General features: G+C 47.9%; 1 protein-coding gene across 3 annotated transcripts in view; it reads right to left on the bottom strand.

The window, feature by feature from the left end:
* Nucleotides 1-15,125, bottom strand: part of Sh (Potassium voltage-gated channel protein Shaker) — a 720,765-nt gene that overhangs the window by 570,419 nt on the left and 135,221 nt on the right. Inside the window, exon 1 of one of the 3 annotated variants that reach the window (XM_071691316.1) lies at nt 12,232-12,401. The exons of the other annotated variants lie outside the window; for them this stretch is intronic. Within the exon in view, the coding sequence (XP_071547417.1) occupies nt 12,232-12,386 (155 nt within the window). The 5' untranslated portion in view covers nt 12,387-12,401. Of the gene's footprint in view, nt 1-12,231; nt 12,402-15,125 lie in introns of those variants that run through there. 3 annotated transcript variants of the gene reach the window in all.

Raw genomic sequence — 15,125 nt, 5'->3', positions numbered from 1 at the left:
CAGTGGAATGAATGAACTCCTTCATCACCAGTGGAATGAATGAATTCCTTCATCACCAGTGGAATGAATGAATTCCTTCATCACCAGTGGAATGAATAACCAATTAACAGTGGAATGAATGAACTACTTTATCACCAGTGGAATGAATGAACTCCTTCATCACCAGTAGAATGAATTAATCCATTCATCACCAAGACTGGTCAACTTATTCATCTCCATCAACTTGGAACTGGTGATTGAACTGCCTGATAATTAACAAGAGGTCAATCACCTTGTTACGAGCCGCCGTAAACAACTGATCACGTTTAACAACACGCGTCCGGTCATTTGATAAACTTTTTCTCCTCAAACGCTTTGATGGAGGGAACATGGTCAACAGATGGCTGGCTATCATGGCGCAGGGTGTATCTGGAACATACATATGTATACACGGAGACGGCGGTCGTATACCTAAGCCCATACACACTAGAACAAGAATACTTTGTATAATCTAATCATCAACAATTATGTTAATGTAATTAATCATCATCATCATAAATACCCGGAAAAAAAGAAAAAACGAAAAAGGATCCGTAATTGAATGACGTAAACCCAGAGCAAACGCGAGCTTTTTCTCAACTAATTAATTGCCTTTCGTCTTGTGTGGATGGTCGAAGTGTGTGTGTGTGTGTGTGTGTGTGTGTAAGTATGCCACGTTCCGGTAGTGAAGGTGAGAGAGAGAACAGGAATGGCCATGCATATAAAGTGGCTGCTGGCATATATGCTAAGCAAACCCCACTTCACCTCCCTCACCTCACCTCACCTCACCTCACCTCCCCCCGGTCAATAGACGCGTGTGTCTCCCTCCGTCCCTCTGCCCCAACCCAATTACACGATCCACCCTCCCTCACACCACCACCGCCAATAGCGGAACGGAACGCGCTCACACACACACACACACACACACACACACACACACACAAGCTAAGGCCAAAGGCCCAGTGGAAAATGGTCGACGACAACGGCCAAGTTGGCCGAGCCTGGCCAAGGGAGAGAGAGAGAGCTCTAGCGAGGCCAGCCCGCCCGTCCGCTCTGGCCCAGGCCCTCCGCAAACCTGTCCTCCTCGACGGTCGACTTTCACGTAGTGAGGGGGACAGGTGCTGCACGTGACGTCATAAAGCATCCAGCGCGCGTGCGCGACACTGCGGGTATACTAAGCCCCGCCCCATAAAGCCGCAGCGCCAAACACGTGCACACACACACACACACACACAGCTGAGCACTCCTCCCCCTTGCACGCACACACACACACACACACACACACAGCTGAGCACTCCTCCCCCTTGCATGTATACACACACACACACACACAGCTGAGCACTCCTCCCCCTTGCACGCACACACACACACACACACACACACAGCTGAGCACTCCTCCCCCTTGCATGTACACACACACACACACACTCAACAACAGAGACATTAACAACACAGGCGATACCCTAACTGCCCAACACTGTGATTTTTCACATCAACGACGGCTTCTGATACACAAGAGTACCGGGTTAACACACAGGTTCGCATCCCGTTCACTCACAGAAGGGGCGACGAGACGCGCGCGCATGTGTGTGTGTGTGTGTGTGTGTGTGTGTGTGTGTGTGTGTGTGTGTGTGTGTGTGTGTGTGTGTGTTGCAAAAGAATCTTAGGAATGGTTCGCCACTGACACGCGCTAACGAAGATGCTAAACGCTGACAAACACAGGCGTTAGCTAACGCCAAACAATGACCTACATCTAACAGCGTTTAAGCACCTGTCTTTCCCCTCAATCTTCCCACGCAACCACAATATCTTTGCTCTTCTTCCCGCCTCGGAGGCAGCGGAGGTCGAAGGTTATCTCCGTGAACAGACATGAAAACACCTGACTGAAACACCCAAAAAATGAAGTCATACTACGCTTGTTAAGTGGCAGTGGCCACAGCATACGGCGTCCGCTCCTCAGTGGCTCGAAACGGACGGTGGTCAAATGGTTTTCACAATTTGGTATTTGCCTCTAGATGCGAAGAGGAAAAAGAAAAGAACACCTAATGGTGACGCTGCTACAATAACTTAGTTAGTGGATTTAACGTCATTTAACAGAGTTTTCCCAATTATCATCCCCATTAAACTTGGGTTATATTCATCAAAACAAAATCGTCTCCTAAGAAAAGTAACACTGTACAAAATGATGTACTATTTCTACAAAAACTACTACTACTACTACTACTACTACTACTACTACTTCTACTACTATCAATAATAATAATGCACAATAAAGAAGTAATAACAGCAAGTAATAACTATAGGAATAATAATGATAATAACAATTCTATACAACCCACTCTGTCAATACTAGCATAATTCAAAGCAAAAAAACAACACAAAAAAATGACCCACATATCAATTTACAGCAATAAAAAAAAAATTCCTAATAACTTCAACATATCAATGTACAGCAGCTTAAACACACCAGTTCAACAGACAAAGAACATTAGTTGGTACAGAGCGTTAATCGTATTCAAGCAGTTTCCCATTTTCCTCTCTCGCGGATCAAACGTTTTCTGTAAGCTTTTACGAGGGAAAACTATGTAAGGGAGAAAATAATAAATATCGATTCGGGTGTATTTCACTAATCTACGGGGATACGCGAATACAGTACGAATTAATGATACACGATGGATGTGTAAAATGAAATGGATATCAAGGACAATTATCTATTTGACTGAGTATATGAATATCTAGCTTACACTTCCTTATACAAATCTATATAAAGATACGCGATACACCTGTAATGTCTTGTTAATAATAATTAGTCACCTGTCAAGTTTTATGACAAGCTAAAAGGAAAAATAAATAGATAAACATGTATAGGATGAGTACTCTGTTTTCTGTGACAATGTCATTTTCGACGAACATTCAATATTCTGGACATGTCACGTTGGAATGCGATTTAAAAGTGGGACGAGATGCGTCAAGATGAAAATGCTCCAATAATTACATTAATATCTCTCATTCCAGAGAGAGAGAAAATAATAAATGCATTAGATAGTTTTAAATATCATAAACAAGCAATGTATGATTCACTTTAACTATACGGTGAGTATATTCTACTATTTAAGAATATTATAGTCTGGCCTGCTAGAGGAAGAGGAACTCCTTCTCGTAATTATTCATTTATATCATCATTTACATCGTATGTAAAAAAAAAAAGAAAAGTTTACCATTATCAATGTGGTAATGCCACCGTCAGATACCACAAGGAACAAACCCGTTTTCTTGTTTCCGTGCTGCCGACGGGTCAGAGAAAACGGATACGTTCACTGGTCCTGTTAGTGGGAGACTATACCAATTTTCGTTTCTTTCCATTAAAATATCAATACTAGTGTATGACGAACCGTACAACTATTGGTTCTTATCAGTGGGTTAATCATAGTAGTTATCGTTTAATTCTGGAGCACAGGTTCAGTGAAAATCAGATGACAAAAAAAAAAAAAATTAGAAGAAAATTCGGATTTTATAAACCCTTGCCTACTTTAAATGGGACAAAGGACTTTATATAAAAGTATGGGCCACATTGGCAGCCAGACCTTCGCATTACCTTCACCACCTTAAGACGGTATTCTAAGTCACCGTCGTACCGTCGTGCTCCAGGGTCGTACCGTCGTGCTCCAGGGTCGTACCGTCGTGCTCCAGGGTCGTACCGTCGTGCTCCAGGGTCGTACCGTCGTGCTCCAGGGTCGTGCCGTTTAAAAGCTTAAAACTCACAACCAATTCCTTACGAAAAAAAAAAAGGACTTCCCTCGTAAATACCAATTATATTCTAAACTATCAGAAAGCGAGGGTGTGTGTGTGTGTGTGTGTGTGTGTGTGTGGCCTAGCGCGGCTTTGACAGGAGATAACACCTCGGTGGCAACAGGTGGCGGACAAGGTGAGAGGCACGAATTACCTGCATCTATCACCAACATCTATAGTCCCGTCTCCACCATCACCAACGCCTCTAGTCCCGTCTCCACCATCACCAACGCCTCTAGTCCCGTCTCCACCATCACCAACGCCTCTAGTCCCGTCTCCACCATCACCAACACCTATACTTCCGTCTCCACCATCACCAACGCCTATAGTCCCGTCTCCACCATCACCAACGCCTATAGTCCCGTCTCCACCATCACCAACGCCTCTAGTCCCGTCTCCACCATCACCAACGCTTCTAGACCCGTCTCCACCATCACCAACACCTATACTTCCGTCTCCACCATCACCAACACCTCTAGTCCAGTCTCCACCATCACCAACGCCTCTAGTCCCGTCTCCACCAGCACCAACACCTTTAGTCCCATCTCCATCATCATCAGCGGCTCTTGACCCGTCTCCACTATCACCAACACCTTTAGTCCCATCTCCACCATCATCCACTACATATACCTCAAACATAAGAGAGACTATGAGTACAATACATTATACGAAACTGCGCCCTGAACGGGGAAATGGGATAATATCCCGGATGACAGGCAGTGTCAGGGACGTGAGAGAGAGAGAGAGAGAGAGAGAGAGAGAGAGAGAGAGAGAGAGAGAGAGAGAGAGAGAGAGAGAGAGAGAGACCACCACGTCATTACCAGCCGTTGAACCACGTCTCATCCCATTAACCCACCGGCTACGACGATGAGCCGACTGCTCAACAGCTCATCCGTTAACGAGAGCCGTGTGTAGTGTGTGTGTGGGTGGGGAGGGGTAGCGGACCTCAAAAGGTGATCACTGGGCCCATTCACCTCCTCAGTCAACCACGTCCAGGTGGCCATGACTAGGTTCAACCTCATCCACACACACACACACCTTGCGGGTTGGATGAGGACGCTACAACAGGGGGGAGCTGGGGGAAATGAGGTCGTACAAAAAAAGGACACCACCGACACGGAAAGCCCCCGGACGACCCTCACCCTGGTGGCTCGGATGGGGTCACCACCACTCCAGCTAGAACAAGCGTCCTCCGTAGGTTCTGAACGTAGCCTGTAGACAAGAACGCACGACCCTCCTCTCTCAATGTCCCTCCGTACAGTGGAGTGCGTCGAGGCTACAGACATGGGAGTTGAGGAGGGAGGAGGAAGAGGGAACATCATGGCGACGAAGCGAACCTTCTGCGAATGACACAGGACGACGAGCGAAGAGGATAGCAATGTAAAGACACGGAGAGATGTGTACGGCAGACACCAGAGCCAACGGAAGACATAAGGGGAGACAGGCATTCTTTTAAAAACGCACAGACCAGACGCCATCGGAAGGCACAGACGGAGTGTGGTTTCCAGCTGTCAGAGGCCAGTGCTGGGAACCAAGAGAACCCAGCGGATGACACAGTACCATGATCATCAGCGAATCAGAGAGGCGGAAATGATCGCAAAACGTTTTCGGGGAAGAATTTACAATGGCCAACTTCATGCCACAGACTAAACACACCCGTATTCTTACGCGTCTTAAAAAGAGACAAGTAACGGTATTTTGGTGGCCTAACTGTGACGATATATATATATATATATATATATATATATATATATATATATATATATATATATATATATATACACACACACACACACATTACATATATTGGATCTGTCTGAGATGGAAATACGACACGACCCACAACGTTATTACGGTTATTATTAAGGATTTTCCGGGTCCCATAAAGCTTTGTTTATTGGCTATAACACACGACAGAGATCCACAACCCACACACACACACATCTCCGTCTGAGGGAGGGTAGCGGGCCAATACATGAGAGGCATCGGATACATCCGATTCCTCGACTATATTAAAAAGAAAAGCTCCTCCTCCTCCTCCTCCTCACACATACAAACAAATGAAGAAGTGATAGAAAACGGGCCAGACGGGGCTCGAACGCGCACCCAGTTTAAATGCCTTCGTTAGAAGAAATAATAATCATATAAGTTTGACTTTTAAACGACGGACTGATGGGAGACATTGTTCATTATCTGGCTCGTCCTTCGCCTGGCTTTTACATTCCTCAAGGAGGAAAGTCAAGGCCTGACGCTACATCATTTCTTTTTTTTTTTTTTTTCTAACGCGTTCAATATTAAGAATACATCAGCAGTACACAGGGACGTACAAAAAAAAAAAAAAAATCCTGCTTCAGAAGTACTTGGAAAAGCACACACGAGATGGGGTCAACATACGAGACGGGGATCAACACACGAGACGGGGGTCAACATACGAGACGGGGTCAACACACGAGATTGGGTCAACACACGAGACGAGGGTCAACACACGAGACGGGGGTCAACACACGAGACAGGTCAACACACGAGACAGGTCAACACACGAGACGGGATTAACACACGAGACTGGGGTCAACACACGAGACGGGGGTCAACACACGAGACGGGGTCATCTAACCATACGGCTGATCGAAAAAAAAAAAAAAAAACAAGATAAACACAGTAAATGACATGACCACACAACCACCATCACCTGCCGCTAACGACGAATGGCGAGTGAACGACCCCACCAACTACTGCGTCATCCAGTGACGTCATCCTCGTCCGGCGTCAGTGACGTCGTCCTCGTCCAGGGCGGGCGTGGAGGGCATCGTCCGGTGCCAGACTCCGGCAGGGGAGGGCGTGTGCAGATGGTCCCTCCCCTCTCCAAAGAACGTACCAGCAAGGGCTTGATGAATAAATTGGGAGGCCTCCCAAAATAGTCCGGTCTGGCCTTGGTGCGGGGGTCTCCTTGACTGGGGGGGGGGTTGAGGAGGGGGGTTTTGAGGGGGGGAGGGGTGGTTCTGCTGGCACCTGAGGGGGGGAGGGGGGGGTAAGTCGCTCCCCTTTCCCAAACACGCATACATATGTATGTCTGGGGGGGTGAGAGTACCTCCCCCTCTATATGTCTGGGGTTAAGGGGTGAGAGTACCTCCCCCTCTATATGTCTGGGGGGGTGAGAGTACCTCCCCCTCTATATGTCTGGGGTTAAGGGGTGAGAGTACCTCCCCCTCTATATGTCTGGGGTTAAGGGGTGAGAGTACCTCCCCCTCTATATGTCTGGGGTTAAGGGGTGAGAGTACCTCCCCCTCTATATGTCTGGGGTTAAGGGGTGAGAGTACCTCCCCCTCTATATGTCTGGGGTTAAGGGGTGAGAGTACTCCCCCTCTATATGTCTGGGGTTAAGGGGTTAGAGTACCTCCCCCTCTATATGTCTGGGGTTAAGGGGTGAGAGTACCTCCCCCTCTATATGTCTGGGGTTAAGGGGTGAGAGTACTCCCCCTCTATATGTCTGGGGTTAAGGGGTGAGAGTACCTCCCCCTATATATGTCTGGGGTTAAGGGGTGAGAGTACCTCCCCCTCTATATGTCTGGGGTTAAGGGGTGAGAGTACCTCCCCCTCTATATGTCTGGGGTTAAGGGGTGAGAGTACCTCCCCCTCTATATGTCTGGGGTTAAGGGGTGAGAGTACCTCCCCCTCTATATGTCTGGGGTTAAGGGGTGAGAGTACCTCCCCCTCTATATGTCTGGGGTTAAGGGGTGAGAGTACCTCCCCCTCTATATGTCTGGGGTTAGGAGTACTTGCACTCCCTCCACGTCTTGGGGGGAGGGTAGTAAGGCATTCCTTCCTTGCACTCCCTCCACGACTGTAGGATCGCTGAACTCTGGGAGAGGAGGAGGAGGAGGAGGAGGAGGAGGAGGAGGGGAGAGGAAGGTGGGGGGGTGGGTTTTGAGAAGGTGTGTGTGTGTGTGTGTGTGTGTGTGTGTGTGTGAGAGAGAGAGAGAGAGAGAGAGAGAGAGAGAGAGAGAGAGAGAGAGAGAGAGAGGTGTGAGGTGAGAAAACACAACAGTAACACTGTCTCATTCTGCCCCCCCCCCCCCCCCCCCGTCTGTCAGGAGATGGTCCCCTTTTTCATTTCATCTTGATGAATAGATGATGAATGAACAATAATGACACAGGCTCGAACAGTCAGAGAGAACGTACGTGTGTGTGTGTGTGTGTGTGTGTGTGTGTGTGTGTGTGTGTGTGTGTGTGTGGAGAAGGGCATGAAGATAAATACAAGAAAATACGGAGCCTATCTCTCTCTCTCTCCCTCCACCACCACCACCACCTTCCCCAGGGTTGTGAGAGCGGGAGGGCAATTACCCGTCATGTTGACAAACGACCTCTTCTTGGTCGCGTATGGCTTGGGAAGGAGGTAGATATAGGAGGGTGGGTGGTGGGTGGTGGAGAGTGAGGTAGTAGAGCAACGAGGAAACTAGGGTGGGTTGGTGGGGGTTGGGTGGGTGAGGAGGACAGGACACTGCCACAGGGACAGGAAGGAGGAGTAAGAACAGTAGAGGGAAGGAAAAAAAAAAGAGAGTGAAACGGGATGAATGAGAAGTTAGGATACTCACCCAAAACCGCACGTAAACACGAGGGAGAGAGAGAGAGAGAAGAGAGAGAGAGAGAGAGAGAGAGAGAGAGAGAGAGAGAGAGAGAGAGAGAGAGAGAGACGGGACGACTGACGGGAAGACGACTTGGCTACGGTACTGGAGCGTCTCAGACGGCACAACACACAGCTGATGATGACGACTGACGCAGTGCGCGATGACCAGAGTCGTCCACGGCGCGTCTCTCGTACACCAAGTGTTCCCAAAAGACGACTGGACGGACACCTTTGGGAATCTCCTCCATCATCCACCTCCCTCCCTCCCTCCATCACCAACACCTCATCTACACCCCACACAAAACCCTGCTCCTCCTCCTCCTCCAACACACGTGTCTACAACCCTCCCACTAGAGGCAGGAGGGCCGCCTAACCTATCGAGAGAGATAAGAAAATATTCCTTTCGTCTCCACAGAATGAGGTACCTTGCTCGCGACCTTTTCAATTATATACGGGTGCAATCTGGGAGAAATGTCTTGCATGTGAATCTTGCAACGTTTTCTTTTTCGTTTATTTTCAACCAGGTGTGTCCCCCCCCCCCCCTCCCCCCCCCCTTCGCCCTGGGCGGATACGTTTGTCCAGTGATGTCCCCGTTGGACGTTAGTGTGGCGACGATGTCCCCAGGAGGCGAAACGTTTTGTAGGATGATGTCCCCAGGAGGCGAAACGTTTTGTAGGATGATGTCCCCAGGAGGCAAACGTTTGTCGGATGATGTCCCTGGGACGCGAACGTTTATCGAGTGGTGTCCCCGGAACGCAAACGTTTGTCGAATGGTGATACCCCGGGGACACAAACGTTTCTCTCCAGATGTCCCTGGGACATAAATAATATCTATATCTGACCTAAATGAATAACCACAACTGGGCGGTGAAGGGGCAGTCGACGGATAATTTCAGTTATTCATCATTCACACGTTGACCTAACTTGACCGTCCAATCCTAAAAAAAAACGTTGGGGGCGTGTGGGTTCGAATCCTCTGCTGTTCCTGAATAACCACTGTTCATGAACCGATACAATGGAGGAATAACTTGAAATTACAATACACAGGTGCTTCTTGGCCCTATGGAATTTAAGATACCCAAACCATATCCAACTCAAGAGGGGTCATGTCATAGTTCACCTCATACTGGGCAATACCCTCCTCACAACAGTCATTAACTGAATCGTAATCTTATCACTCAATTAAGAAATTAAAATAAAGGTCAAAATAAAACTGGTGTACTGTTACTAGAAAACGTATATGTCCAGCATTACGTAAAGTTTTCGGTAAAAGAGCTGGCAACACTGTACTGTACATGGGTAGTGATGGCTTCGTCCGATTCCATACAGATCGTCTTTATTTATTCATGTCCGACTCAGGCAGGGGTAGGGACGAGCCCTCAGGAACCCTACTCCTCCTCCTCCTCCTATAGCGACCCAGAGCTTTCAACCCCCCCACTCACTGGTCCTCATCTATCTACCTTCTGCCCTACTCACTGGTCCTCATCTATCTACTTTCTGCCTCACTCACTGGTTATATCTATCTCCCTTCTGCCCCACTCACTGGTCCTCATCTATCTCCCTTCTGCCCTACTGACTGGTTCTATCTATCTACCTTCTGCCCCACTCCCTGGTCCTCATCTATCTCCCTTCTGCCCTACAGACTGGTTCTATCTATCTACCTTCTGCCCCACTCACTGGTCCTATCTATCTACCTTCTCCCCTACTGACTGGTTCTATCTATCTACCTTCTGCCCCACTCACTGGTCCTGTCTATCTACCTTCTGCCCCACTTACTAGTCCTATCTATCTCCCTTCTGCCCCACTCGCTGGTCCTATCTATCTCCCTTCTGCCCCACTCACTGGTCCTTTGTTTTCTATTATCGGTTATTACTAGTTTTCTACCATCGGCTATCACTAGTTTTCTATCTATCATCGGTTATCTACCTTTCATGAACAGACGCTGATAAATGCTTCGCACACACGCGCGAACCACCGGTCGGTTCGAGCCTGATCGAAGCAGTGCCGAACCTCCTGTTTGTTCTCTTACGTCTCGAGACAGTGGTGGGTTCGGTAGAGCTTCGATCAGGTGTGACTACGGATCTTTCATTACCTGGGCTGTAATGTGCAACGAGTCGAGAAGAGGTTGGCACAGTTCTACGTGGGGGTGGTGGGGGGTTAAGTGCACTGAACAAAAGAACACTATTCATTGCCTCCATTTGCGAACCCCGAGAGCGTTGGCCTTCTCCCACAACAACCATCCAAAGTGGCATTCATCGTTCCACCCTATTCAACAGTGCTACGCTCCACCCGCTGGGCATAATATACAACCATCGCTTCACCCACTGATCATAACGACGCTCCACCAACGGAGCATAATATACAACCATCGCTTCACCCACTGATCACAGCGACGCTCCACCAACGGAGCATAATATACAACCATCGCTTCACCCACTGATCACAACGACGCTCCACCAACGGAGCATAATATACAACCATCGCTTCACCCACTGATCATAGCGACGCTCCACCAACGGAGCATAATATACAACCATCGTTTCACCCACTGATCATAGCAACGCTCCACCAACGGAGCATAATATACAACCATCGCTTCACCCACAGATCACAGCGACGCTCCACCAACGGAGCATAATATACAACCATCGCTTCACCCACTGATCAATAACCTACAACCACCTCACATCCAAAGAAATTACGTATACCTTCTCTCATTCGTGTAGCAACTTCCTTTTTTCCCTCTCTCGCCACTACAATCGCATACTTGCTCGTGCCATTACCACAAGCCACGCCTGGGAGTCTCACAGAAACGATCATTTCTTACCGTCAAAAAAAAAAAAAGGAAAAAAAATATATATAATCATAAACTCTCTCTCTCAAAGAGGTTACTAACTATATCCATTAGGGTTTTCTTCGGCCATATCAACTTACTGAAAATCTTCGTACACTATCATAAGACGTAAATTGTACATTAGGACAAAATATACGAGTTTCTTATGTCGTCACGAATACGTTTGGGCTCAGAGAAATGTCAGGAACGTCTAAAAATAAGAGCAATCATAATAATACCAATAATCTCTTCAAAACATCAATTTGGCGCTCAAACTATTTGCAGTCTTTAAGACAACAATGACTGCAAACACACCGAGGACCGACTCGAACGTAAGGTCAAACTCAATCGCGTTCCCACCGAAAGTTTTCTTTCGTACCTCGTAATGTACAAGCACTGGGTGACTTCAGATTAAATTGTGGGCAACAACCACAACGCAATGCACTTGGCAAGATCTACCGATGCAATCATCATACATACATATCAATGGTTTAAGAAACGAACGCCTGAGAGAATGCAGATTGGTGCGACACGTTTGATGGGGGGTGGGCTTTGACAACACCGAAAGTAGGAGAATTAAGTAAGGTCCTCGAATTTGATCTGTGATGGGCTTGGATAGTCATCAAGGACGTAAATGCGTCCACAAAACAATTATGCAATATAGGTCTACCCCTCCCTCCCCCTTTCACAAAATCTAAATACAAGAGCCGCGCGTATCATGGCGTTCAATTCTACAAACAACTTTTCAAAGTTAAAATCAATATATGATCAAACAACAGTGTCGGGGGGGGGGCGATTTCTACTGAATTCTGTGGGTAGGCGGGAGGGTGACTGTAAGGAAGGGGGGCGGTGTGGTAGTGGGGTTCAGTACAAGGGAAAAATCTGGTCAAGGAGGGAGGTAGGGAAGGAGGGAGGGAAGGGATGATGGAAATATCTGCCTTCACAGTCAGAGGAGAGCATTCCTTACCTCGAGCAATGCAGCATGAGTCTTCCTTCCTTCCTTCCTTCCTCAGCCGATACGCTCCCAAAACACAGCGAAATCCTCAGAACCCCGAACGCTAATAGTGGATCCTTTTTCCACACTGACGCTCCCACAGGTTTCTCCAGGTCCGACCGGGTCATTCGAAGGTTTGAAACACCACGTCAGAACCACACAGCAGTGGGTGGTGGGTCGGGTGGGGTCGGTGGGTCAGTACCGACCTCGCCGACGCGTGACACGCTGCCAATGTGTCCGTGGTTTTACCCAATGGTTTTCAGGTGATCCGCGAAAGATGCCAATTACCCTAATCATTATACCACAATCCATGGGTTTTTAAAGTCATTTCTCAATTTTCCTTTTTGCTTGTAAACATCACGTATCATTCTTACCACTCACACAACATTTCTATGATGATTTCTTGTCGTCAGAAAGTGCTATACATAAAACATTAAAAAGGGCCAACTGTGAAGACTCATGTTTGAAAAGAATTACATGATTCGCTCCGTAAGAATAATAATAAAATAAAAAAAAGTGTTCCCCACTTAATTCAAAAGTACAATCACACTATCCTTCACCCTTTCAAATACTTTGATTTAAATTTACTTTATTTTCTAAAGTTTCCCTAGAAGATACGGGGTGTAAATCTTCCCTAGGTATTAACCCACACGCGTTAAAAAAGAAAAAAAATTGCCATACAATCCATTTTCTGATTTCCGATTAGACTAAAGTCTTTTTCGGAGCAGAGCCCACCGTCGGTGTACTTACCACGAATCACACAGTTTCGTGACGTAACGACCGAGAGGGGGGGGGGGGGTTCTGAATCCCTAGTAAAATGACGAGACAAACATATACAGAAAACGGCGTGTGTGTGTGTGTGTGTGTGTGTGTGTGTGTGTGACGTGGAAACTCTCGTTCTCCTCAACCGGTAGTTATAGTTGGCTCGTTTTAAACGATTCGAAATCGCTGTTTTGAAGATCACGGTGGTGGTGGGGGTGGAGATGGGGGGGGGGGGGTGTCATACGTAAAGTGAGACAGTGAACATATGGTCGTTAGAATGATCATTATCTTAATCTAGTTGTTATGCCATGACGGCGACGACCTACGAGTGACACAGGCGGGAGGAACCAAGGCCTTTAAGGGTTCCCAACCAACCAATCAAATCCGACACAAGCAAATTTGTTGAGGGTAATTGTATGCAAGGAGGAAAACGGGGCGTGGGAGGAAGGAGGGAAGGGAGGAGGGGGTTGTTCACACACGATCTAACGAGTCTTCTACAAGGTTCGAGGTGTCTACTTTCCCAGTCTACTTTCGTGTGTGTAGGTCAGTCTTCTACAAGGTTCGAGGTGTCTACTTTCCCAGTCTACTTTCGTGTGTGTAGGTCAGTCTTCTACAAGGTTCGAGGTGTCTACTTTCCCAGTCTACTTTCGTGTGTGTAGGTCAGTCTTCTACAAGGTTCGAGGTGTCTACTTTCCCAATCTACTTTCGTGTGTGTAGGTCCGACGTGATTTCATACCCAGGCGACAACAGAGCGTAACGCTACGCTATTTCCCCCTCTCACCATGTAGCGCCACCAGTGGGGGGTGTCTTTCCCCAAGACGGCAACAGAGCGTAACGCTACACTATTTCCCCCTCTCACCAGGTAGCGCCACCAGTGGGGGGTGTCTTTCCCAAGGCGGCAACAGAGCTTAATGCTACACTATTTCCCCCTCTCACCAGGTAGCGCCACCAGTGGGGGGTGTCTTTCCCAAGCCGGCAAAAGAGCATAGCGCTACACTATTTCCCCCCCTCACCAGGTAGCGCCACCAGTAGGGGGGTGTCTTTTCTCAAGCCCCGCTGCCGTACCGTATACAAACTCGGGGGAGGAAATACGTGGCTTAGTAATACGGTGTGGGTTACTTTGTGGCGCAGGCCTGCCATGCCAAGCCTTTCTCCTTCCATTCTTTGGACCGTTTTACTTTCAAGGCAACAGTGGTTAATACACGCTCTGGGGGAGGGAGGGAGGGGGTTGCCCATTGTCTTAACACGAAAAGGAAAAAAAAAATATGGACAAAAAAAGTATTAATGAAACGTTTCATAGAGATATGAAAACTGCTGCCCTCCCTCCCCCACCTTTTATTTTTCCTTTGCTTCCCCCACCAACACATCCTGACCTTATTACCTGGGTCAAAACGTTGGGTGTCAAGAAGGGAAATCAAAAGCCTTTACGAACGCACGAATTCACACACGCACACGGGGGGAGGGGGCGCTCCCTCCCCACACATTCATTACCAAGAAATTACCCACTTCATATTGGCATCGATACTTTAATATCCAGTCTTTCTTTTCTTTTTTTTGAATATAAAGAATTGGCTTTTCTCGCTTTACGTGTTTTCTGAAGAATCACCACAGCGATTCTCCCCTTCTCGGGCCTGAAAATAGATGAAGGAAGAGAACCCTTCAAAAAAAAGAAAGAAAAGAGGAGTCATCACATATTGAAATGTGAATATAATTGAGTTGACGAGTGAAGCAGGTGATCCGTGTGGATCGGTGTGCTTCGCTGGGTGTGAGGCGTGGGATATCGTGTTGACCCAGCATACCAAACAAGGACAAGTCCCGTGGGATAGGGCCAGTCCCTCGTTGCGTGCCACCCTCCCTATCCCCCGGGTGTAAACGACCAAGCTGTGTCAACAGCAGCTTAGAGGAAAGGGTTGGGAGGTCAGGTACCTGGGCCCGACTGAACGTGACCGGAACACGTACCCGGGGTGTGTGTACCGGGGATCAGGTACCGGGGATCAGGTACCGGGGGTGTGTACAGGGGGGTGCACCGGGGATCAGGTACCGGGGGTGTGTACCGGGGATGGTGTACCGGGGTGGTGTACCGGGGATCACGTAGCGGGGTGTGT

Source organism: Panulirus ornatus, chromosome 50, assembly GCF_036320965.1.
Source record: "Panulirus ornatus isolate Po-2019 chromosome 50, ASM3632096v1, whole genome shotgun sequence".
NCBI lineage: Eukaryota > Metazoa > Arthropoda > Malacostraca > Decapoda > Palinuridae > Panulirus > Panulirus ornatus.
The sequence above is the reverse complement of the archived record's forward strand: the minus strand, read 5'-3'. Positions and strand labels throughout refer to the sequence as shown.